The 26,895-nt window shown below is 38.9% G+C and overlaps 2 protein-coding genes across 3 annotated transcripts in view; one reads left to right on the top strand and one right to left on the bottom strand.

Annotated features, from left to right (window-relative positions):
• LOC136833444 (glutamate receptor ionotropic, delta-2-like) overlaps window positions 1-26,895 on the top strand; it is a 147,230-nt gene that overhangs the window by 68,313 nt on the left and 52,022 nt on the right. The window contains exons 7-11 of one of the 2 annotated variants that reach the window (XM_067095606.1): window positions 1-65; window positions 270-368; window positions 2,848-3,014; window positions 4,491-4,620; window positions 14,360-14,451. The exon at window positions 1-65 is cut by the window's left edge and continues 81 nt beyond it. In XM_067095606.1, the coding sequence (XP_066951707.1) occupies window positions 1-65; window positions 270-368; window positions 2,848-3,014; window positions 4,491-4,620; window positions 14,360-14,446 (548 nt within the window). In that variant the 3' untranslated portion in view covers window positions 14,447-14,451. Of the gene's footprint in view, window positions 66-269; window positions 369-2,847; window positions 3,015-4,490; window positions 4,621-14,359; window positions 15,037-26,895 lie in introns of those variants that run through there. The other variant, XM_067095607.1, reaches the window with a different exon arrangement.
• LOC136833066 (uncharacterized) lies at window positions 16,541-17,092 on the bottom strand. The gene has a single exon (XM_067094712.1). It carries the CDS (start codon window positions 17,090-17,092, stop codon window positions 16,541-16,543), a length of 552 nt encoding a protein of 183 aa, XP_066950813.1.

The following is a 26,895-nucleotide window of genomic DNA, read 5'->3' as shown; positions in this document are numbered from 1 at the left end:
GAGCTGTTGAAGAAGGATTTACTCTTACAGTAACAAAAGACTCTACTCATGAATACTTATTTAAGGTAATGAAAATATTATCTGTGTAGACATATGTACTTATAGGATTTAGCTCTTATGTAATATCACACATACAGATTTGTATTAATGTAGTTATTTGCTTATAAATAGGTGATCAAATTTACATGTGTACTTAAAAGTATGCAAAAGATAAAGTGCTTACCCTTAATCAGTTTCTAATTAAGATATAATGCCATTCGAAAAAACAGGAAGCCAAGGAAGGAATCTACAAAAGGGTCTGGGAGTTGTTCAATCACAAAGACCGTTCCAAGAGTTTTGTTAGCAGTCCAACAGTGGGGCTAAACTTGGTGAGTGGGACATTTAAGCAAGTTTTGTTTTGTCAAACTAATGGAAGCTTTATTGAAATATGGCGATTTGCTTGTTTAAAAATGTCTAAATATTTATATCAGTTCGTAGAAAATTCCACAATCCCAACTTAGGTTGGGACTTGCATCTTTTTGTCTACAAAAGCCTCATTCCTTGGTTTCAACTGTTCTTTGTCATTTTTACGACTAATTCATTGGGTTTTGCCCAAGAAATCTAAACCTTTTAATCATGAAATAATTGAGAATCAGAGATGCTACAGTGTCAGAGGCTTTTGCCAAGGATCTTCAAAACTATAAAAGAATGCAAGATGCTTTTTGGTGAAGAGAGAACTAAAATTCGTAATCATGAAATAATCAGAATCAAAGATGTTGCAGTGGTGAAATCTTTTACCAGAACCCTGAAGATTTTAACAGAATGCAAGTTGTCTTTCTATGAAGAGCCATAGCAGGACTACATTAACCTATATGTAATGATATTTACAGTGAATAACCAGTCCAACTGACATTGAAGTACAGTACATATGACAGTGTATCTGTAAATATACTTATTAGCTGAGTTCATTGTACATTTGAGAATCTGTCGGTGAATATACTTATTAACTAAGTTCTTTGTATAATTGAGCTCATCTTTGAATTGGTATACTAGCTGCTTTTACACTGATGGAGAATGATTTTAAGTCCAGCCTGTGTAAAGAACTCCAGTTTACAAAAAACAACAGCAAAGCTTAAAAAAAGGAAAATTATCTACCTGGCACAAATCAGAACAGAAAAATTATCCATCTTGCACAAACTTATGACCTAAGTTGTAAGATATAGGTCACCTTGCCTTCAAAAGAGGTGTGCAAAGAATTACTGATGTATAAAGTCAATTTGGCTACGTAAGTGTGAAGATGTCACTAGAATCATTCCTATCGGTTGAGGACCAAGTGAATACAGGATCAGGTTATATCATTTAAAACAGATGAGGTGAGTATTAACAGCCTTTCTACACAGTATGTAATGTTGAACACCCCGTTTCATTTCATTTTGAATCCTATAATTTTTGATAACCATCTACCAAATAATACCTTTTGTCTGTTTCATATCTCACAAAAAACTCCTTAGTATTGTTTTCATTCCAATTGTGTAATTTGCACCAATAAAAATGCTTTTGAAGCTTGGTCCATATAACCTGAATCCAAGTGCTATTTTACTCAAAATTACTTCTGATATTTGCCCTGTGGTCTGGACTCAGCAATCATGGATCATTCCATAAAGAAGGAGTGAAGAAAAGTATTTACTGTGTTTAGAAAAAAAAAAGTGTTTGTAAAAGTGAATAAGGTTTAATTTAGTTCAAAATATATTTCATGTTGCATGTTCCTGCAGATACTCTGTGAAGCCAGTGAGTTAGTTACATAATCTTACATTGGTGAATAATAAATTATTTTTAAGGAATTGTCATCTAAATTTTGTTAAATGAAGCTTTCCTTATGCTGTGAAAGAAATTATCATCTACTTTATATGAAGTCTAGCTTCCTTTTGTTGACAAAGACTCTACTTTCTATTTGTTCAGCATAAGTAAGAAACAAAAAGACATTGTCATAAGGCCAAAATTTATATGTTATCATGCCACTGCCCTTTCAGTCAGATGAGTCTCAGGGAGACACTTGTTGAACTCCTGAGCACAAAGATAATTTTGACATTATGATGACCTTTTTTATGACTGAATGAAGTGTAGACTGTCAAGCCAAGTACTTGGGTACTTTTGGCCATTCATTCTATGCGACATGAAAAGAGGGAGTTGAAGAGGTTGGATATTCTGAAAATAAATGAGATGAATTACGAGAATTTAAATGTGAAACTGGGAGAAAACCCTACAGTTGTGCTATGCTCAGGAGTACAGTAATAGCTGAGAAGTTAGGCAGCAAGATAGAAGATAAGAAGCAGAAATAGAAGTAAAGTACAGTAAAGGGCTCTAGGAATGAAGGCAAATAAAAAGGCTTAAAAGTACGGGCAGCTGGGGGCTGAAGGGTCACTGCAACCCCCCCCCCATTAATGTCTACAGTGCACCGACGGCACTAGCCTCTTAAGAGATCTGTTATGATTTTCCCATAACATTGCTAATCACTTGACACAGAGGCTAAATTTATACAACTGAAAAAGTTCTCAACAGAAAAGTGTGGTTTTAAGGAAGGGCTGAAACTTTTTACCATTTCTTATGACAAACTGTGAATAAAATTTCTGATTCGATCTTTTTTTTTTATATTCTCTAAGTGTATAATTTGTTATATTTACTATGCATTATACCTGCCATCGCCCCACTGGAAATAGTTGAGCCCACTAATTTCAACTAAAGTTGAGCATAGTCTTGCAACATTGTGCTGATGTATTCATTCTTTTTACAGACAAAAGCATAGTAAAAAAGCATTTTCATCATTGACCATAGCAGCAAATTCAACATCTTTTATTCTATCAATCCCAGGTTCTTGAAAAAAAAGTCATCCATATTTGCTTGGAAGATGTGGCTAAGGTGGTGGGAGCAGGTCTTGGTAGGAACAAGTTTCATTTTAGCCGAGAACTTTTCTTCCCCCAAAATGTTGTCTTTGTCGTTCCTCCTGGAGCTCCTTATAAGGAAACCTTCAACCGTGTGTAAGTTCTTCAGTTGATTTTTTGTATTAAGGAAAATGTGTTACTTCCATGCAACTACATTGCATATAAAATGTGGGGATGTTTTAATAAGAAAGTTTTTTTATTGTGTTCTTAAGATGCTCATCATTGTTTGTATATGAACTGGATGTATACATTTTCTTATGTTTTATGTGTGTATTTTCAAGTAATTTATACTATGACATGCCACACACTTATATGTTACATAAACATGTATACATTCCATGTTGGCATCACACCACTGCTGTTATAATGAAAATGATGGTTAGAAATAACTGTTAAAAATCTGTTCATATATATTTTCATTTATCTTTAAGAAATGTATTATCATATAGTCCTATAGGTGTCTTGTTAATAAGGCTATGATTTAAACTGGTCAGAACTCTTTGTAATCAAACCTGCAATGAAATAATGATACTGTGGCGGAATTCAAAACCACAAAAAAATAGTACACAACACTCACCCTGGTCCTCGGTTGCTGGAAGATGGAGTAAAGCGTCCACGGTCGCCAACACAGCACACAGAACCTCACAAACCAAACCAAAACAGAAAAACACACGATTCACGAACGTACAGCAACACACTAACAAGGAAAAACAACAACTCTGAATCAGGACACAAACAAACTGTTTAAGACCAAAAACGACTGACTAGCACTAGCTCTGACTCAAGACTGCCTCCAAAACCAAAAAATCCTCACATATATTCCACAACAAACAACGACCTCATCCCTCTTCCAACAACAAAGCACTCACTAACGACATCCGCTCTTCCTCTCTCTCTCTCTCTCTCTCTCTCTCTCTCTCTCTCTCTCTCTCTCTCTCTCTCTCTCTCTCTCTCTCTCTCTCTCTCTCTCAAAACGTTTGGAAATGCTAAATAAAACAAATTTAATCATCCCTCTACAATACTCAAATCATCTACATAACGTGGAAGCAGATGACCCAGAGTTCCATGCTAAAGATTCTGATTAAAGGTTGTTGAGGATAAGAAAGAAGACAACAATATGATGAACAGCAGAAATAGTTGGGCAAGTAAAGAAGGTAGCAAAGGATTCTTGAGTTTGATCTTGTGAGTGGTATCTTACAAAAGTATGGGGAGATTTCAAAGAGGTATATAATTAATAGTAGTGCCTGCTTGCAGAAGTTGTACACCTATTTCCAGTTACCTGTAATAAATGCATTTGCATATAACCTTACACCACATTTCTAATGTGTGTTGTCAAAGGTGTCAAGAACCTACAGCTTCTTCAGAAAGAATAAAGTGTATCTTTTGATATACAGTATCTCCTAAAGTCAATACTATACTAGAACACAAACATAATTGGAAGGGTTACATAAAACATTATAATAGTGATAATGGAAAAATAATGAGAATGCTATTATAGTTACCCATGAGAGAACCTATAAGCAGTTGATCATACTACAAATCTATATGTTAATCATGATGTTCCTCATTTAGGATGCTGAAACTAATTGAAGGAGGGTTCATCGACAAATGGGAATACGACGAAATAAAAAAAATCTCCCAGAAGTCATCAGGAGGAGGAAGAGAATCCAGAAGTCAAGTAATTTCCCTTGGACATCTTCAGGTATGGTTCATTAATGAGGGTAAGGCAATTTTACTTGTAAGAGATTTAATAGTTTCTTAAGGATTACTGTGTATGATATCAAAATGGTAATTAGCTATTGGAAGTACAGTACAGGCTGGAAGGTGAGTCTTTTAGATTAACATGAAAAATAATTACAGACACTATCGTACTTACGAACATTCAAGTTATGATCATTCAGTGATATGAACAAACGTGGTCGTAAATTAAAACTGTGTTTGGAGCGCTCCCCTTTGCCACCCGTAAGTTCAAATTTTGTTCCGCTCGCCTGTTCAGCTTAGTTGCAATTTTTGCTGCTACCCACACCGTACAGCACCGTAGCCCATGCCAACCCACTGCCCCAGACTCTTGTACCAACACTAGTGGTAAGATGTTCTCTGCTGTGCTCCAGGCTATTCCTGTGATTTCATTGTGAAGTATTTAGCCCATCCTTTATCTATCATGGCCAATGGCAAGCATAAGGCAAGTGAAGATAGTGGCAGTGGTAAAAAGTGGCAAACTAAGGTGACAATTATAAAGGAATTAGTGGTGAAAAAATGGTAGATGTAATATGCCAGTATAATATGAACTGCTCAACTGTTGGCACAATCTTTAAGAACAACGAGCCAATTATGGAACGTGTTAAAAGTGCTGTGCCTCTGCCGTCAACAATTATAAGCAAGAGAAGGGGGAAGCTGGTAGAAGAAATGGAAAAACTTCTGGGTATCTGGATGGAACACCAGAGACGAAGGTCTGTACTGTTCAGCTTCATGCTGATTCAGGAAGAGGCTAGAAGCCTTTTCGACAACTTGAAGGCTAAGGCTGGCAAAAGTGCTGCAGATGAAACATTTGCTGCAAGTTATGGATGGTTTCATCGCTTTAAAAAACGTGCCAACTTGCATCACATGTCCATTATTGCTGAGGTAGTGAGCACTGACAAAGCAACAGCCAAAAAATTTCCTGAGATGCTCTAGGAAATCTTTAATAAGGAAGGTTATACCCCTCAGTAAGTGTTTAATATTGATGAGACAGGCCTTTTCGGGACAAAAATGCTAGAAAAAATACATCAGCCATGAAGAGAAGATGATGCCAGGATGTAAGGTGGTGAAGGTTAGGCTAACCTTACTGCTGGGTGGCAACACATCGGGAGACTTCAAGCTAAAACCTGGCAACACATCAGGAGACTTCAAGCTAAAACCGCTCTTAGTTTACCATGCTGCAAATCCACGGGCACTCAAAAACATCACAAAGAGCTCTCTAACCATAATATGGTTGTCCAGTAACAAAGCTTGGGTGACTTTCTATATTCAAAGACGGGTCTTTCCATCACTTTACTGTATTCCCGAAGTCAAGCTGTACTGCCACGAGAATGGATGGATGGATGTATGATATTTAGGGCAAAAGCCCAGGCACTGGGGCCAACAAGGCCATTCAGCGCCGTAATGGAAAGAAAATAAATTATGTTAAAGTTATGAATTCATGAAGGAAATGATTAATAAATAAAATGAAGTGATGTGACCAATAAATAAGGGTATGAAGTTTAATGAATGATGTGCTATATACATAAAAAAAATTAATGTCATTAAAATTCTACTTGATGTAATAAATTATTAAATAAAATTAAATATCGTTAAAAATTTTAATACACTTTCAAAGAGATGATAGCAGAAATATCTGCTTCATCTCCCAAAATATCAGACAGGGATTTACCCTGAAAATATCTCTCTCTTTGGTTAAAATATCTGGGGCAGACCACCAGAATGTGCTCCACTGTTAGTGTCTCGTCACAGTAAGCACACTCTGGAGGGCTGCTTCCTTCAAAAATAAACTGATGGGTCAGACGAGTGTGCCCAATCCTTAATCTCGTTAAAATAACCTCTGTTCGTCTGTCAAGCTGGAATGACGAAGACCACGGTAGTACATTATCCCTAATATTTCTATATTTCTTATTATTGGCAAGAAGGAGAAGTCCACCTTTCTTGCCATTTACTTAAAACATAAGATCTAATGGGACCTTTTAGATCTGTATGAGGCACTTTCTAAAAGAGGTTTCTGATAAAATACTAGCAGCTTTCGCTTCCTGTCTGCCATCTCGTTTCCGCGAATCCCACGTGAGAAGGGACCCAACAGAAAGAGACTGATTTACGTCGACAATATATACGAAAAAGCCACTCCTGAACTTTTTGAATTAATGGATGAAAGCTATAAAATTTTTTAATAGCTTCTAAGGTGCTTCTAGAGTCTGAGTATATGACAAAATTAGAGTCACTACTTTGAAAAACTAAATCTAGGGCAGACACTACGGCTGTTAATTCTCGCAGTAAATATTGATGCAGAGTCAGGTAATTTAGCTGTGTACGCTGTATCACCAAGGATAACAGCGCAACCAACACCACTATCTGACTTAGATCCATCTGTATAAATTTTTGTAAAATTAGTATGGGTAACATCGTGCTCTAAGAATTTGCCCCTAATCTCTTCTACAGTGCAGTCCTTTTTGTTAAACAGTTTCTTACATATTGATGCTTCTGGGATAAGCCACGGAGGATTTACAGGATATTCTACTTCCAGGACTTTCTGGGATTTAAGGTGATTATTCCTAACATCCTCATTCAGTCGAATTTGGAATGGTTTAGAAGCTCTTGTACCAAAAACTTCGAGAGTCTGTTTCCTTTAGTGCTTGAAAGGAGGGGATTTTTGGGAGCACTTTTCATTCTAGCCATGTATCGCAACCCTAGCTCTTGCCTTCTTAGATCAAGGGTAAATGATCTGTGTCGACACAAATGCTTTCAACAGGCGAAGTTCTAAAAGCCCCTGAGCATATTCTCAACCCCATGTTGTGTACAACATCCAGTTCTTTTTAGCTTGGTTGTACAGGCTGAGGAATAAATCTGACAGCCATAGTCTCAGCTTAGATCGACACAGAGAGTCATAGAGCCTCAGAAGGGATTTCTTATCAGCCCCCAACTAAATCCAGAGACAACCTTTAAAATATTCATAGATTGTTTAACATTAAACTTTAGGGCATTTATGTGGCTAGCCCATGTTAATTTATGGTCAATAGTCATCCCCAGAAATTTAACTTCACTCGTAAGGGAAGGATGGACCCTTTTAAACTAAGTGTGGGAACCTCTTCCACACGCTGGCACCTGGTGAATCTTACTGCAACTGTTTTGGAAGAGGAGAATTTGAAACCATTCTCATCAGCCCACTTAGTAATAGCATTAACAGACCTTTGCAAATGTTTACATACGGACAAGGAATCATATCCTGTGCAGTATATTGCAAGGTCATCGACAAAAGCGAGCATTTAACAGGGGGCGAGATTTTTTCAATCAAACTATTTATTGCCACTGAAAAAGTGTTACACTTAAAACGCTTCCCTTAAGAACTCCTTCCTCCTGCATAAAAGGTTGGGAGAAGGGAGTTTCCCACTTACCTTAAAAAGTCTGTCTGATAAAAAGGAATATATAAACCTGACCATTCTTCCACATATGCCCATCTTGTGCAATTGTTTCATGATGCCAATTCTCCAGGTAGTGTCATATGCTTTCTCCAAGTCAAAAAAATATGCCAATGGTCTGACACTTTTGGCGAATCCTTGCTGGATTTGGTTGGTCAGTCTCAGCAAGGGATCAAGGGTGGAGCGGTTTTTTCTGAAACCAAATTGAAATGGCGATAGTAATCCTTTGGTCTCCAGGTGCCAAACCAGTCTAGTATTTATCATTTTCTCCATCAGCTTACATACACAGCTGGTAAGAGCTATTGGTCTATAGCTGGTGGCTTGGGAAGCATCTTTATTAGGCTTTTTAACGGGACAATTATGGATATTTTCCAGTCCTTGGGTAAAATTCAGTTTCCCATATTTTGTTTATAATCTTCAGTAAATATTTTTGGCATCATCTGGGAGGTGTTTCAGCATTTCATATATGATTGTATCCTCACCTGGAGCTGTGGATTCACTTGAGGAGAGCGCCTCACGAAGTTCTCTTTAGGAAAATTTGTAGTTGTATGGTTCAGATTTTCCCGAATCAAACTTCAGACACATTTCAGAATTCTAATTCTTTGAAATTCTGGACAATAATTGTTAGGCTGGGAAACTTTAGAAAAGTGTTTTCCTAGCTCATTGGCAACTTCAGTGGGCTCTGTGATTAGAGTGTCATTTATTTTTAATGAGGGCAATGGTGACGCTACAAATTTTCCACTCAGTTTCCTTATTTTGCGCCACACCACTCTTAGTGGGGTCTTGGAGTTTATTCCATTAATATAGTAAAGCCAACATTCTCTTTTTGGCTTTCTTATAAAAGCATAGCTGCTTGGCTAAAGCACGTTTGTAGATTAATTTAGACTGAGGGGAGCCACTAGTTTTGTAACGTCTGTAGCATTTCCTAGTCACTTTTCTCAGAATACCACATGTCTTATTCCACCAGGGAACTGCAGGTCTACGAGGTTTGCCTTTTGTTTTTGGAATCGAGCTTTCAGCACTCTTCAAAGTAGATTCAATAAAGTAATCATAGGCATCTAGATGAGAATGAAAGGACTCAAACTCCCTATCTAGATTGACACCTTACTAAATTTATCCCAGTCTCGTCCTCTACCTTCCACTTAGGTAAAACTTCAGATGGAGCATTCAGAGCATATTTCAAATGGATCGGGTAGTGATCACTTCCATTTAAATCTTCATTAACAGACCAATTAAAATCAAGGTGGATACTAGTTGAAGAAATACTAAAGGTCCAGTGCAGAGAAATGATTATCGTGAATGTTGTGGAAAGTCATTGACCCATTATTATACAGGGTAACATCATTCCTGTCAATAAGGTCTTCGATTAATTTCCCTTTACTATCTAAAACCGACTTCCCAAAAGGGGGTTGTGGGCATTAAAATCACCTAGCAAAGTAAAGGAGCTGGAAGTTGGTCAATTAACGACTGAATATCTCCAATGTTAAAATCAAGGTCTGTGGAAGGTATAAGGAGCAGATTGTTATCCTCTTTTCCAAAATGACTGAAATAAGGACAGCTTGTAGTGTTGTATTTAATTGTATTGTGGAGTGCTGTAGAGATTTATTAATAATAATTGCAGCACCTCCATGGCACGATCACCAATTGGGGATATGATTTAAATATTGAATAATTTAGTCCAGGATTATAAACAGAGTTGCCTAACATTGTTTCCTGTAGGCATATAATCCTGGATTAAATTCATGCATTAAAACTTTAAGGTCTTCTGTACGGGCTCTGAGACCTTTACAGTTCCACTGAAGAATATCGAGCAAGAATGCTAAGGTGGTAAAAAGTGCTACTTCCCACTCCTTGGAGGAAGTACTGTTCCTAGGGTGGAGGGGAAATTCTCCTTTATAAGAGATTGTTTTCTTAATCCTTTTCATCTGAATTGGTGTTCAGGGTCTTTGGTTGATCTTCATATTTTTTATTATGAACCTGATGTTCAGAATTATTGCTGTGGTTCTGTGCACCACTAATCCTATTTGTCTTAGGGCAGCAAGACTGAATTGAACTCATATGTTTTTGTTCTGAAACTACTTTTGGAACCACCTTTCTAGGAGAGATGTCTTCCAAAACACTGAACCCATTTGAAGTTTTATTATAAAATTATCATTATTTGGGGAACTATTTCTTGTGCGTTTCTTGGTAGTTGCAACCATAGTTTTATTATTATTTTTGTTTGTGGCTGTGGTGATTGATGGCTCTGAACTAGCTCTATCTAATTGGGATTGTTCCTTTAGCTTATTTTGGTTTGAAGTATTTTCAGAATATTTTCCTGAATTATTGGCTGATTTTGGCACCCTTATTTTTGGAGATGAATCGACAGCTGTGGATGTGGTGGAAGATAAATTTTCTGTGCTTTTGGAAGTACAATTTTTGCTATTGGACTTCAAAGCACTTGTCGACGAAAGTTTCTCACCAGTTTGGAGATTTTCATTATTATTCATGGTTCGAGAAATACCAGGTTTGTGATATCTTCCATCAGACACAGTTATTGGTGGCCTTACATTGTTGGAAGTTTTCATATGTTTTATTACAGAAGCATAAATGAGTGTTGGCACTTTGTTTGCCCCCATTACCGTGCGCTTTGCTTCACTAATGCTAATATGTTCATTATCTGCCACTGCCAACACTTCTTGTTCAAATTTATATCTGGGACAAGCCCTAGAGTTTGGTGTGTGATCACTCTTGCAAAGAAAACAGTATCGGGCTGCTTTGCAATCATCAAAATTATCGTGCTCTGCAGAGCACACAGGACATCTTTTTATTGTTATCGCAAGAGTTTTGAATGTGGCCATATTCAAAGCATTTGCGACACTGTCTAGGACTTCTTTTATATTTTTTAACCTGCATCCTCTCATGGCCAACAATGATGGTATCAGGTAGGTAATTAGAGGAGAAGGTTAAAAGGATAGCTGCATCACCACCCAGTTTTTTTACATGAGATACACAAGGAGGGCATCGATGGAGAATCTCCTCCTCTTTAAAAACATGCAGATCTTTTGAGTAAACTACTCCTTTCAGTGTATTAAAGAATCTGTGAGATGAAATAGATTCAATATTTCCACTTTCAGGAGGTTTAAAGTTAGCTAACAGAACTGCTTGAGTCTCATTTCCAGCTTTTATTAGAAGATTCTTTCCATACCGTTTTAAATTTCCAATGGGAATGGAACCAACCTTGCTCTCAATGCAGTCAGCAGCTTTTATCAAATTTTTCCCTCCCTCCTTGTAGATAGCAACATGCCATAAAGGGGGAGGAAGAGCTCTGGTACATGGGACTGGTCCATGTTCTTCAGCCTTTGGAACAAAGTCAAATGGCTCATCATTCAAGTTTTTCACTGAAAACACTTTCAAAGCTGACAACTGAATCATTTAGAATGTGGCCATGGAGTCTTTGTTGTGCCTCACTAGCTTCCAAGGGAGAGGAAAATTTGATAAAAGCACAAAATGACTGCTTATCTTTTTCTAGAACTAATTTAATTCTCTCCACTTTGCCGAATTGCTTCACTACACTGTATAAACATTCGTAATCTAATGATAAGTTTACATTAGTGCAATAAGGACCCTATTATTTGAATCAAATCCACCAGATTTATTAACACCCTGGTGTCTCAGTGTTTGGTTCTGTCCAACAGCCAAGCCCGTATCTATGTTCATGCAGAGTCGTTGCCAGTGCCCGTTAAGTCATCGGATCCAGGGAGGGAGAACTAAAAGCCAAATCCATAAGTTTAAAAACCAGTCCACATGCAAAGGTCCAAAAAGTGCACACCCGACACCCAAGAGCCCCGCACAGACCCGACAGCATATCAAAAGGACAAACTGGGCAGCTCCACTGCTCAGCTTCCCACCCCAACACACTCCCAAAGCCCATGAAGAGACCCCAAGCTGCCAAGCATGCACACATCAGACCACCACACACAAACTGGTTCATCCACCCACCCAAAACTGCTTGGTCATATCAAGAAAGTATCGTAGATCAGTCAGGTATTCGCATTCTCCACGAATGGCACAAGTGAGAGTTGACTCCCAACAGTCCACCCCATACCCTACCCTTTCAGGATAGCACCAGTACGCTTGCAGTGGCCCAGGTATAAGCCAATCCGCCTGCTGGGAGTTCTGCCCCACTAATGGGGACTGACTCCCCCACTCCAACCGTACTCGTGGGCTTCGGACAAAAGCCAGAGTCCCACCTCCAAAACCAGCCCCCTGGATTCCGATGGGCTGATCCCCAGAGATGGTTCCGCCCTCAAGATAGCAGTGGGAAAAATCCCACCACCATCTCTTAGGTCCAAACTATCTCGGTGGCGACTCAACCACCACAACTCCACAATTAGCTTCAATGCGAACCCCTTCCAAAAAAACGATCCCTTCTCAGACTCACCTAAGCAGTAAAATTTTGCATAATGTGGAAATGTCCACCATTTAAACCAAAAACTATGTAGGATGATTCGTCAGGACCCGGGCCCAAAGGCCAGGGTCCCTTAGCCCCTCACCTCGTCAAGGCGTCCTACTCGAGGGGGCCACGAGAATGGGATCCCTTTCAAGATTCTCTTAAATTTGGGTAATGCTCCTGGGCACCCATCACACTTAGATGATTTCCATCAGGATGTGTAATTACCCCCTAGCACAACTTCACTCCTTTAGCCGATGGATCAAGGCATAGTAGCCAATTTCAAGAAATATTTCACTTGTCGTACTTACAGGCAAGCATTGAAAGAAGTGAATGACCCTGGTGTGACCTTATGTGACTTTTGAAAGGGATACAACATTTATAATTGTGCAAAGAATATTGATGCTGCATGGCATGAATTAAGTGAGATCAACATGAATGGAGCATGGAAGGCTTTATGCCCACAGTTTGTCAACAACTTCAGAGGATTTAATCAGGAAGAGGAGGAAAAGGTAATCGTTAACATTCTCCTTGACATATGTGAAGTGCTACAGCTTGACTTAGGGAAAGAGGACTTTGAAGAGCTGTTTGTCTTATTCAGAGGAGTTAAGGAATTAAGATTTAATGGAGCTGGAAGAAATGCAAAGAACAGAAGAATATGAAGAAGAACATCTTTCTTTAAAAAAGTTTTGATGGCCAATGGGTTTTCTATTTTAGAGAAACCTTTAACTATTTTTTGAGAATCAGGACCCAAATGCCAAGACATTCTCAAAAGTAGCAACAACCATCAACGATGCTATCCAGTGTTATCTCTTATACTACGATGAAAAGAAAAGAAAAACTGTGCAGACTTCCTTAGACCAATTACTCAAACCAATGCCTTCAGCCTCAAGAGCCTCCCCACCATTGTTGACTGCTTCCTCCTCACATGTAGAAGATAGTGACGCCAAAGACAACACTGGCGTTGACCACCCACTGCCCCTATAATTCCACACTGCCTCTCATCCATCACCTCAAGCCTACACTACCAATTTCAAAGATAAGAAAAACAACTGTACTGTACTATCATCACAATTTATTTCGTATTAATAAAGTACTGTACTCAAAGTACAGTACTGTATGTACAGTATAATGTATAATACTGTACTGTATTATGTTTTAGGATGAAAATGTACTGTATTAAATAGGCGTGAAGACCAACTTATGAACAATTCAAGATATGAACAGCCATTCGGAACGTAATAACTCGTCATATGTAGGGTAGTGTCTACACATATCTTGATAATTAATATGTTTATGAAATGTTGAATACAACACTGCAAAGGAAAATATAGGCTGGTGGAATGTGATTCATTTGAAGTCAATGCACGTTTATTCACAATTGAAGGAGGGATTAAGAGGGTATGTCTTGATTCAGCACTAAATATTACCTTCAGTTCTTTCAGATATCGTTTTTGCGTGCCTGTGAATTATGGGTGATTTCTTAAGATTGTTAAAATTACTCACGGTAAACCAATTTTCAGACTTTTGTGAGAAATAAGATAAGATCTCACTGGCTTTCTGCTAGGAAAGTATTTTCATTTTATTGAAGGGCTGTTGTGGATATATATAAAACACTTGGGAATAAGTCACTATGACAAAATAAAATTATATGAACTTTCACCTAGTGGCAAACAATATATTTGAAAATTATCATATTGGCTTATCTTTTTATTACCGATGACATTCTACTCAGACAAGAAAAGGAAACTGAAGATGATACATATTGTATGAAAATGATGAGCTTTGGCACAAAAATCTTACATTATCACTTTCTTATTCAAAAATATTTCTCTTTACCTTATCAGGCTGCCTTTTTTGTGATTTTGTCGGGGTATGTTATAGCTGCGATGGTACTTCTGATGGAAAAATTCTTCTCAAGATTAATGGAATAGAAAAGGTAACCATGACTATGAAAGAAAAGAATTTATTTAAAAATTATAGCATAATATTTATGCTACCTTTTCAGTTATATTTTTATTTTTTTGAATGACACTGTCTCATTGTCACATAGCACTTTATTCATTGTGTGTTATGCCTTGTCACTCATTTTTATATTTCTTACTTTAGATGCATTTTTTATGCTCCTTTTAGTCCACATATGATTTAAACACTGTAAAATACTTTGTTGTGCAGCTTATGAACAAGGCTGTAGAACATAGGTCTTTTAATTTATACAAGAAATAGATATGAATGAAAAGTAGTTTATTTTAACATTTACACTTACCAAAGCACTATGAGGACTGCGGGAGAAAGGTGATCATAACAGTGTCATTGAATGTGTTTGCTAAGAAATGCAGAATTCCATATACTGTACTGTATTTATGTATATGTACATGCCTGTACTGTACTGGGTTTCGAAATTAGAGGCCCCCCCTCCACAGAACAAATGGAAAGTTATGAAGTTTTCTGCTATAGCCTATCTCCAAGTACATTATTTTAAGTTTCTATTAAGCTATTTTTCATTTTACATTTCTTGTATTTTCAGACTGAGTGACGGAGTTAGATACAGCCATGGCTAACAACTCGAAGGAAATCAGATGGATTGACCGAATCTAGGCTATAACCTTCAGAGAGGCGCCAGGGATGCTGGCGCATCCTTCATTTCACGTTCCTGGATAGCTAAATACATTAAAAGAGATGAATCCTTTGTTAAAAGAAACTGGAACAAAAATCCATATGACTGTCATTGCGAAAAGAGTGAGAATCTTGGAAGGCCTGAAGTCCTTTTCTCAGGAGTCAAAAGACATCATAGCTGAGGCAGTGGGTAGACCAAGAAAGTCTTTACATAAATTGGCACTTGAACTAGAAACAAAAAAGGGAAGAGGAGAAGTTATAGTGCTGTATATCGTGAGTTGAAAAAATCTGGTATCAAGCCATTTCATGTTATCAGCAAGCATAACATCACTCAGCAACAGAGAGAAGACCGTGCATAGTTTTGTGGTTCTTAAAGATTGGGATGCAGCTGACTTTCTCCATGTTGCCGCATCAGATGAATTCTTCATTTACACAATCAGGAAACCAAATCACAAAAATGACATCATTTGGGCTGCAAAGTTGGATGATATCAGCAATGACGTGCGCTATTGCCAAGTTGTGAAATTTCCTGAATGTTTGGGAATTTTTCTCTGTTTCACAATTAATGTGGATCATCAAAGAAAAAGGACAGTCATGGAATGGCGAATACTTCAGAGAAACTGTGCTTACTGGTGGAGTATTTCCTTTCCTCAAAGATCCTGAAAATGTGTTATCTGTTGAAGAAGTCACATTTTTGCATGATAAGGCACCATGTTTCAAGGGTCTTCAGACACAGGAGCTGCTTTGAAACAGTGGTATCTATTTCTTCTCGTCAAGTGAATTTCCAGGTAGCTCCCCTTGTTGACCTTACTAATTTCTAGATCCTCTAGGATTAGTTTCACTTATTAACAGAGTTCCAGGAAGGGGCTGATTGAGACACTTGTGTTATCGTCGGTAGATTTTTATTTAGACTGAAAAGAAGCGGGAACAGCGAACACACGGTTTGTTTACATGCAGGTGGCGCCATGACTGGCCAAAGAGAAAACTAAATGCAAAAGACAAATCAACATAAGCGACGATTGCAATGCCACTAACACAACACGAACAATATAAATCATAATATGCTAACACTTCCCCTTGATTTTATTGCAATGCAGTGAACCTTACAAGAACTGACACTTCAAAAAAAAAAATTGGATAGCCAACGACACAAAACCAGCAAAATGCAACGATTAGTACATGAGCCAAAAACAAAATAATTGCAGATAAAGAATAACACAGCGGCAAAAAAAATTGAGTAATATGAACAAGCAGCAAGTAACATAAGAACTGAATAGACACTGTTGCTGCAAAGAATCCAAAAGGATAAACGTGACTACATCTGTCACGATCACATTTGGCAAAGGATTACTATGCTGCAAAAAAATTTATCAGAAGGACAAATTAAAACTTTGGCATGGCTCTGACTGTCATTAAGGAATGATAAGTCCAATTCTTGCACATAACTCCTGTGTCTTCCTCCCAGTCAAACCCTTGGTTAGAAGGTCAGCTAGATTGTCATGAGATGCCACATATTGCAACTTTACCAACCCCTTCTTCACCACATCCTTTATGAAGTGATACTTCACATCCACGCCCTTGGAATTATCGTTGACAATGTCCTTCTCTGCAAGTTTGATTGCTGCTGTATTATCAGCAAGGATGCATGGCACCATGCAAAGATCACTTGGCGTCGATCTCCTTAAAATACCACATAGCCATAGTGCTTCTTGCATAGCGATAGCCATAGCAATGTACTCCGCCTGTTGTGTGGATGTGGCAACCACAGTTTGCTTCTTGCACCTCCACTCCACAGGTCCTCCTGCAACACATACCACCAGTCCACTGAACGATTTTCTGTCCACCTTGTTGTTGGCAAAGTCAGCATCAGAAAAAATCAGTGCCTCCTTCCCACTCTTCCTGAATACTATGCAGTAGTCACGGGTGTGTTTTAGGTACTTTATCAGATATTTCACTGCAGCCATCTGCTTTCTCTTTGGGTTGGCCGAGAATTGACCGAGATAACTGACAGCGAAACTCAAGTCAGGTCTTGTCCCGTTTGCAACGTACAGCAACATTCCTATGGCTCTTCTATATTCATGACTATCGGCATCTGCGTCTGGTTCATCGTTGATAGAGAATGCATTTGCACTCAGAGGACTGTGTTTTCCTCTGCATTCAGATAACCGTGCTGCTCCAATATCTGATCTATATAAGCACACTGGTCGATGCTTATGGTATGCTCGTCCTTTCGCAATATCCTCAATGATAAGAAATCAGATATTTCTCCCAGCTCTCATATTTCAACTTGTTGGCTCAACTCTTTCTTAAACCAATCAATATCTTCTTTCTTTCCCCACACAGCAATGTCATCCACATATAGTCCAACATACAATTTCCTTTCTTGATGATAGAATAGGCAAGGGTCACCAACTGAGGGGTTGAACTTCATGTCTATAAAGATTTTCTTGATCTTATGGTACCATTCTTGTCCTGATTGTTTCAATCCGTAAAGGCACTTCCTCAGCTTGCACACCATCCTACTCTTGTCAGCATCAAAACCCTCGGGTTGCTCCAAGTATACTTCTTCCTTGATATCACTATTGATGTAGGCAGATATTACGTCGACATGCTCACACATCAGTTCCTTCTCCACTCCCACAGCGAGCATCAACCGGATGGTTTTTCTTTGATTACAGGCGAGTAGGTTTCCATGTAGTCAAAGCCATATTTCTGGGCAAATCCTGTGCAACCAACCTGGCTTTGTACTTTGTAGGTCTGCCACTAGCATCAGTCTTCAGTTTGAACTTCCATGTTGACCCAATGACTCTGGTTGGTGGCCTTGGTACAATCTCCCATGTATTCATCTCAGTCAGTTTCTTAATCTCTTCTCCCATAGCATATTTCCATCTTTCTGCTTGGGGACTAGCTAGGGCCTCTTTGGCACTCTTTGGTTCAGTGATAGTGGTCTCTTCATCTGGCTTGACCACTAAACACTCAGGGTCGTCTTGACATTCTTGGCACTGACATTTCTTTGGTTTAGGCACTCTCGCGGACCGCCGCAGGACTGGGACTTCTTCTTGGACTTCAGCTTCTTCATCTTCAGGCAGTACTGGAATTTCTTCAAAGGCAGGAATCTGTTCATTGTTTTACGTCTCCATGCCCGTCATCTTCACTGCCTTCCTTGTCCAGACCGCCTCCCTTCTGCTCCTGTTTTTCCTCTGTTTCTCCTCGGAGTCTGACTCACTCGAGAGTTGTAGATTGTCCATCTTCTGCTTCCCTGATCACTGGAATCTTCTTTCTTCTTCCATGGGAAAACCTCTTCATGGAATACAACGTCCCTTCTGATTATTACCCTTCCTGTTTCTGTGTTCCAAAGCCTGTATCCATCCTTTGTATCCTCCTGATAACCGAGCATGACACACTCAACAGTCTTGCCATCAAGCTTGCTTCTGACTTCTCTCATGGCCTGAGCTCTGCATCTGAAGGGTCTCATGCGTTCATAATCACTGCTTGTGAGTTCCTTTCCTGTTGCCAGTTCCAGAGGTATCTTATAATCGATGGCACTGCTCGGTGCCCTGTTCCGGTTGTAGGCAGCAGTTGACATAGCTTCAGCCCACAGTCTCTTGTCAGCTCCAGCTTCAGATAACATGGTCCTCACCATTTCCATAAGTACCTGATTTTGTCGTTCCGTTCTCCCGTTCTGCTGTTTACAGTAAGGCACACTCCTTTCATGCACTATTCCGTTTGCAGCCAGATAGTTGTCCAACTGCTCTTTGCCAGAGTATTCTCCTCCGAAGTCAGATCTAATTTTCTTTAGGGTGTGGTCCGTGAGATTCTCCATCCTGGTCTTGTACTGAATGAGTCTAGACAATGCTTCATCCTTAGACTTCATTGGCATTACAGTCAGATACCTGGAGTAATCATCCGTGAACACAATAGCATAAATGGACCCACCAAATGAAGGGGTATTAAAAGGTCCCATAACATCGGTGTGCACTAACACCAAAGGTTTAGATGCTCTTGATGTACTTGCAGGAAAAGGCAGCCTTGTCATCTTCCCCTCAATGCATGCTTCACATTTTCCACATTCTTCTTTCTTTAAGTTAGCCAGAACTGGAATTTTCTTCAAAGCGTCATAGTTGAGATGACCCATTCTTTGATGCCAGGTCTGCATCGATAACTGAGCAGGCAATGCCACAGTAGCTCCTCATTATCTTTACTAGGCCAATCCAGATTCATAATGTACATCTTCCCCTTTTCCTAGCAACGAAAAGTTCAATGCCACCCTTAGATGCCTTTGCTAGGTCGCCCACGAATAATACAGAAGCACCCTTGGCAGTGATCTGTTGTACAGACACCAGACTGCAGTATAGGTTAGGGACATAAATCACTTCCTGAAGCACAATCTTGAATTTGGCTTGAATCACGATTACCCCAATCCCTTCCACTGAAAGTCTATGTCCATCACCTATTTTCACAGATCCCTTGCGTTGCAGGTCGATGTTCTTGAACTTCTTAATGTCACAGCACATATGATCTGATGCACCTGAGTCCAGAAACCACTTTCCCACCGATGATTTTGACATGTAGGCATGTGCATCCACTTCGCACATAGAAGCACTGCTTCTATTTCTTCAAATTCAGCTACAGAGGCCTTGGCATCCCCTTTCTTCGTATGCCCTCCTTGAACTTCTTCCAGATTGGGCATTCCCTCGCCTTGTGTCCAGGCTCCTTACAGGTGTAACACTTCATTTTACTGTCACCAGAGGTGTCCTGCTTCTGAGGCTGCTGATTCTGCTTCTGCTTAGAATGCTGTTTAGCCATTGCTTTCAATGCCACAGGTTCTTCTTTTCTTGATGTCACTCTGTTGTGCAGTGATAGTCACCTTTCTTCCATCACAAGTTTGCTCTTCACATTTCTTGATGTGAGCTTATCCAGATCACCTCGAAGGATCTTACAAAAAGCATCATACTCCTTGAGTGGTAGCCCAAGTAGCAAGAAAGCAGCAAAGCAAGTGTCACTTATTGGAATGCCGCCCATTCTCACCTTCTGAATCAACTCATGCATCTTGGAAATGTAATCTGCCATTGGCATTGATGGCACTTTATCCAACCTAGCCATTTCCTTGAAAAACAACATGGTGTGAATAATCCCAAATTCACCATACATTTCCTTGAGTGTGTCCCACACTTTCTTTGCAAATTTAAACTCACCAACATCGTAGAGAGTGGAGCTGTGCAGTGCCTCGATAATGACTCCCGAGTTCGGCAATTGACTCTGGCTTGTTCTTGGTTGAGCTCTGCCAAGGCCTCTTCTTCATTCTCATTATCGTGAATGTGATACCCAAACCCAGGGTCAATGGCATTCCAACAGTTCTTGTCAATCAGTCTTGCTTCGATCCTCTTCGACCACGGGTAATAGTTAGCCCTGTCACACTGTAGAAGAATCTTCTTGGAGGTCTCTTCCCTTTCTTCATAATTGGCCATCTTCTTACTTGTTGATGGAACAGTCTCCAAGGGAAGCTTAGGCTAGCACTTTCTTATATCTAGACGATATCACACTTTTCAATCAATCCCAATGTGTTCTGGGCCCATAACCTGTTGACCTTACTAATTTCTAGATCCTCTAGGATTAGTTTCACTTATTAACAGAGTTCCAGGAAGGGGGCTGATTGAGACACTTGTGTTATCGTCGGTAGATTTTTATTTAGACTGAAAAGAAGCGGAACAGCGAACACACGGTTTGTTTACATGCAGGTGGCGCCATGACTGGCCAAAGAGAAAACTAAATGCAAAAGACAAATCGACATAAGCGACGATTGCAATGCCACTAACACAACACGAACAATATAAATCATAATATGCTAACACCCCTGACCTTAATGTGTGTGAAAACATTGGTAGTATCTTAAAGGACCATGTTGAAGTGTGAACAGTGAACTATGATGGTATACCAAGCCTCGACGACCTGCGAAGAGAGGTGACCAAAGTGCTCAGGGAAATGGAGTTCGAGTCTCCGCTTTTTTGCAATTTGCTGAGATCATACCCCTCAAGAATGCAGGTTGTGGTACAGGCAGATGGAGGCCACACAAAATATTAAATACTCAGAGAGAAACTTAAATACCTGTTCTGAATTACTTTTGTCCATATCAGTTTTAGTTTATGCTGTAGAGGGGAGGGTTCTAATTTCGAAACACCCTGTACAGGTATATATATTATACTATAGCAGTCCTTCAATTAACCAGTTTCACCCTATCTGGACCTCGCATTTTAAATATTTTTACGGTGATTAGAGATGAAATATCAACAATGATAAAACATTCTCTTGTGTACTGTTATGATATGTGATAATCATACTTAGAGTCAACTAAACTTGTAATGAAATACGGTAAAGTAAATCAGAGAGAGCAAAAAAGAATGGCAACATGTGATAAAGTGATGTGCTAAGAAACAAACTCATGAACATACAGAGCGAAAGAGGTAGAGGGAAAGTTAGCTTTTGTGATTGCTATTGGGTCAAAAGCTTGACGTCACTTAACACATCATGAAACACCATGTTTATCCTAATAATGGTCAAAATGGATTATTATAACAGTTTAGGAGTAAATTGAAAAATATTATAAACAATTACTCGTTTCTCACCACTGGCAGAAATGCACTGAAATCATTGTTGCTTTTAATTTTGAATGGCTGATAGACATAGCATTTTAAACATGTCATATGCTAATTGGGCTACATCTGGAAAGCATCAGTGCACTCAATGACAGACAATTTTCCTTCTTTGTGCTTGATCAGTCGCTTGTTCGAACAGTTCTCAAGTGGACTGCATTCATACCAATTACAGTATGGAGCACATGGCGTTCTAAGCAGTGCCTGCAGCATTGCAGGTCATGCTTGTTTTGTGTGCCGTGATGTTATTTGTGTGTAAGGTCCCACCTTGTCCTAAGAGGGTGGGGAAGGTGTTGATCCTTAAATAGAAATTAGAAATTGTTAAGACGATGGAGCAAGGTTGGACCTGGTCATGTATATGGAGGAATGCGGCATTGCCTGGTCAATCCTGCATGATAATAGGACTTCCCAGGACAAGCTGGAGAAGATGAAGAATCAACAGAAGACTGCCAAACATTCTCAAGGTCATGGAAAAAGATCTTTATGATGATGTTGATCAGACTACCCTGACAAAGTTTCGGCAACAACAGGCTGCTGGTGTGAACATTTGTGTTGCCGAGTTGAAGGCTATTGCTTCAAAGTTTGCAGGTTTGCATAAGGTTGCGGATTTGAGCGACCAAAGGTGGGCTGTTCTGGCTCAAAATTTGACATGGGATTTCTAACAAGAATACTCATGGAAAAGCTTTGGATGGTTCTGAAGAGGAATAGAGGAATTTTGCCAGATGTTGCAAGACTTCATGAAGAAAGAAAGCCTTGTTGTAAGGCAGATCTACAATGCTGACTAAACTGATCTATTCTGTCGCTCCTTACCCACTAACACCTTGGCTGATGAGAAGGAAAAGAATTTACCTGGTCAAAAGCTTTCCAAGCAACATATATTCTTTGTTATGTGCAAATGCTACTGGTGGGCATCATTGCAAACCAGTGGCAATTGAACATGCAAAGCATTTGTGTCCTGTATGGGTTGATGGATAGGCTCTCAGTGATTTGGTATCATTCAGCAAAGGCTTGGTTTACCTCCAATATCATTTCCAATTTGTTCCATAATAATTTTTGTAAGAAGGTTATTCGTCATATTATAGGGCTTGGCATTGCTAGAATCGGGTGAAGGCTTTGCTTCGCATGGACAGTGTGCCTGCACATCCTAACACAGCCCAATTGGTTGGTGACGAAGGCCATATTAGGGTCATGTATTTGCCTCCTAATATGACTCCACTCATTCAACCAATGGACCAAGGTATTATTTTTGCAACAAAACAGCTTTACTGGAGGTGGTTCCTGGAGGAGGTGATGGTAGATTGGAGGATGAGGAGGAGAAGCAGCAAGGTTTAAAAACATGGGGGGCATGGACACTGGAGAATCTTTGAGAGAATTTGTTGAAGTCTGCTATCTACAACTTTGTCGATGCTTGGAAGACATCACCGTAGAGACCCTCAACCATGCCTGGAACCATATTCTGAATGGAGAAGAGGCCATGATTAACTTCCAGGGGTTTGATGTCGACAACTTCCGTGCCACACTTGCTGTTGGAGGTGACGATGTTCCTGAGGATGATGATGGTGGTGACCCTGGCTACCAACTTCTCTCCAACAGTGAGATAGCTGCTGCAGTTGCTGTTGAAGAAGCAGCAGCTGACAACAGCAATGATGACAATGATGCTGTTTCACAATAACTTCCCCCATACAAGCAACTATGAACAACCTGAATTTCTCAGCTGTCGATGTAAACATTCTCTCTCTCTCTCACTGAGATTCTCTTTTTTTTATGCGTATGTAACATGTATGTTTATTTGTTTTGTATGGTGGGGTCCTGACTTCAATGGCGTGACAATAGTGAAAATTGTTGTAAAAATTGGCAATTTTCACAATGCGACTTTAACTGCCAAAATCACTGATTTTCGCTTATCAGCGCCAATAAGTGGAAATAGATTTTCATTGCTAGACAAGTGCCAAAAAAGGGGGTTGCCGATACCTGAGCCCGCCGATAACCGGGGACTGCCTACAGTACTTTATTAATTTTTTCATATTTCCCATGCTATAATGACAACTTTTTTCAGTTCTATAGTAAGTTATTTAATTTTTAAAAGAATACATGTGAATCCTCAGCCTTTTTTCCATCCTTCAGTGATTTGGTAACATTCAGTCAATTATCTTGACATAGTGACCAAATATCATTATCCAATTTGCCCACTGAAGATACTGAAATTTTGTAAGAAGGTTATTGCTTCATAAATCATGAATTTCCATCTTTTGATATCTAAAGTAAGAAGGCTTTCTCTCTCTTTCTCTGTCATAAATCATGAACAGTTTCCTGATATTTAACAACAAACCCCCTCTCTCTTGGTGTCTGTAATAATTACGGTAATCTCCTTTGCCTATTTAACGTAAGGACAACCCCCATCTCAACCAATGTTCTTCCTCCATAAAAAGGATTTTGACAAAGGAAAAAGCTATTTCTGGAGGTGGTTCCTGGACGGAGGTGAAATGGTCCATTCAGCATGATTTCTAGAAGTAATTCTGGTTTAAAGACACCAGAGAATGCTAACTGAAAATGCTGGAGTTACTTGAAGTCTGCTCCACTAGATGGAGTCGATGCTTGGAAAGACATCAACTACAAAAACACGGAACCAGGCCTGGAGATTCCCAAATGTCAAGAGTCCCAACGATTAACTTAAGGGGTTTGATGTCGATACAACTTCCATGCACTACTTGCTGTTGGACTGTGACAAGGCAACACTGAGGATGATTCCATGTTGACCCTGGCACCAACCTCTCTCCACAGTGAGATAGCTGCTGAAGTTGCTGTCAAGGGAGGAGAGAATGAAAACAGCAATGATGACAATGATGCTGTTTCACAATAACTTCCCCAGAAATAGATTTTCAACTTTGTCAAAACCTGAATTTCTGGATCGATCCCGTGTCACCCTCTCTAGTCAACTGAGAAATAAACATCATTTTTATGCTATTAAAGACTTAAATAGAAACGTTTATTTGTTTTCTACCCTGAACATAAGGGTCCTCTAAGTTCATGTAATGAAAATAATGTAAGTGACCGTCTAAGATCATGAGCTTAGAATAACCTGAAAGGCTTGTATTAAGAAAATTTCCTGCCTAGCAGACCCAATGACAGTGCCCCCCCTTTTAAAGGAGAGGACCTGAAAAATCACGAGGTCCTGTCTAAAAAAGCCTGCAAGGAGAAAACTGGACACAGAAACAGACCTTGTAAAAAGGGGAGTACTTTCAAGTGACCACCGAAAATGAGGACCTTCATTGATAGACAAGTTAGGGTGAGAATTCACAACACTACCCCTGATGAACCCAAACTGATTGGTTCTACAGACAAACCAAACTTTGGTTCATATTTCCATGCTATAATGAAAACTTTTTCAGTTCTATGATTAAAATTTTTTAACTTTTAAAAGAATAACAAGATGATTGTTGGTTACCTTTTAACTCCATCCATTACAAAGACCAGGAAACCGAATGTGGACACAACTGTCAATTATCTTGACATACAGACCTTAGGGATGAAAGTTAAAAATGTGAGTCTGGTTCTGAAGATAAAACACTTTCTTTCTCTTTTTGCCATAAATCATGAATCATACTTTGATATCTAAAACTATGTGAAGACTTCTCTCTCTCAGAACCATCTGTCATAAATCCCTTAACTGATTTCAGGAAAACAGTAATAACAAACCCCTTTCTCTGGTATCTCAACGGAATTACCTAGAAATAAGTGCTGAATGGACTATTTCACCGGGTGACACGGGACCCCGATCCAGAAATCATGAATTTCCATCTTTTGATATCTAACGTAAGAATAGCTTCTCTCTCTCCCTTTCCAAAGTTATACTCTGTCGTAAATCATGAATAATTTCACTCTTGAAATTATTCTTATGAACAACACCTGCCCTCTACCTCTCATGTTATTCTCTCTGTCTCCATAATAATTCATGAATAATTTCACTGTTGATATATAACGTTAGGACAAACCCCCATCTCTCTCTCTCTTGGTACTATAATGAAATATAAATTACAGTACGGTATTAAGCTAACTTTTAAATGAAATTAAAGTGCTTTAGGAGCATGATTTTCATATTTAGGGTTTAAACTCTAGAAATAATAATTTACTGTACGTATTAGCATTTTAGTGACCGTACCAAACTTACACGAATCCTTACCTTACACGAGGGGTTCTGGAACCTAACCTCACATAAGTTTGAGGTATTAATGTGCAGATTAAGTACTCAGTAAATGATTTTTAATCATGAACGCAGTATGAAAAAGTACAGTAATTACTGAATACAGTGTTGCTCTATGAAAAAAAAAAGTGAATTAGTGATTAAATTTTAGAGATACAGTCCATAGAAAAATTTGCGAATTGGTGAGAGTTCTTGCGTAAAAGTCAAAGATATGTTCTACAAAAATCTGCAATAAATTGAAGTGCGAAAAAGTGAAGCGCAAAAAAGTGGAGGTCCACAAATGAAAAACGTCTAGCCTACCAAACTAAGTGTTGCATACAAGAGAAAAAGAAAGGGGTTGGTTTTCTTGTTTTAAGTGTAATTTAAGGAGTTTATTTTGGTTCATATATGGGAAAGTAAGGTAGTTAATTACTCCTTGCATAAAGTTTTCAGTTTCAATTGTGGTGATTGTTGTTTATAATTATATTTATGTTTGTTTATAATCATATTTATGTTTACAGCTGCAAATGAAAAAATGTGGCCTACTGAACTATGTGTTGCATACACGAGAAAAGGAAGGGGAATTGATTTTCTTGTTTTAAGTGTAAAATATAGTGTTTAATTTTGTTACAAATATGGGAAAATAAGGTAGATAAGTGCTTTTTGCATAAAGTTAAAATGTAATGGTTGTTGTTTATAATCATATCTAGTGTTTGTGGCTGCAAATGAAAAATGTGTAGCCTACCAAACTAAGTGTCGTGTACAAGAGAAAAATAAGGTAGATAATTACTTTTTGCATGAAGTTTTCAATTTAAAGTGTGATGGTTGTTGTTTATAGGAATATTTAGTGTTTACCACTATGCAGTACTGACAATGTTCCCCAGTCTGATATGTAAAAATGTCAGTATCATGTAGTTCATAGCACTATTTTGATGTA

Source organism: Macrobrachium rosenbergii, chromosome 51 (assembly GCF_040412425.1).
Source record: "Macrobrachium rosenbergii isolate ZJJX-2024 chromosome 51, ASM4041242v1, whole genome shotgun sequence".
In the NCBI taxonomy this organism is placed as follows: Eukaryota; Metazoa; Arthropoda; class Malacostraca; order Decapoda; family Palaemonidae; genus Macrobrachium; species Macrobrachium rosenbergii.
This window is presented reverse-complemented; position numbering and strand designations above follow the sequence as displayed.

What these genes read in the sequence shown, in the direction of transcription:
- LOC136833066 (XM_067094712.1), bottom strand. Translation starts at nt 17,092, where the DNA reads ATGGCTGCAGTGAAATATCTGATAAAGTACCTAAAACACACCCGTGAC.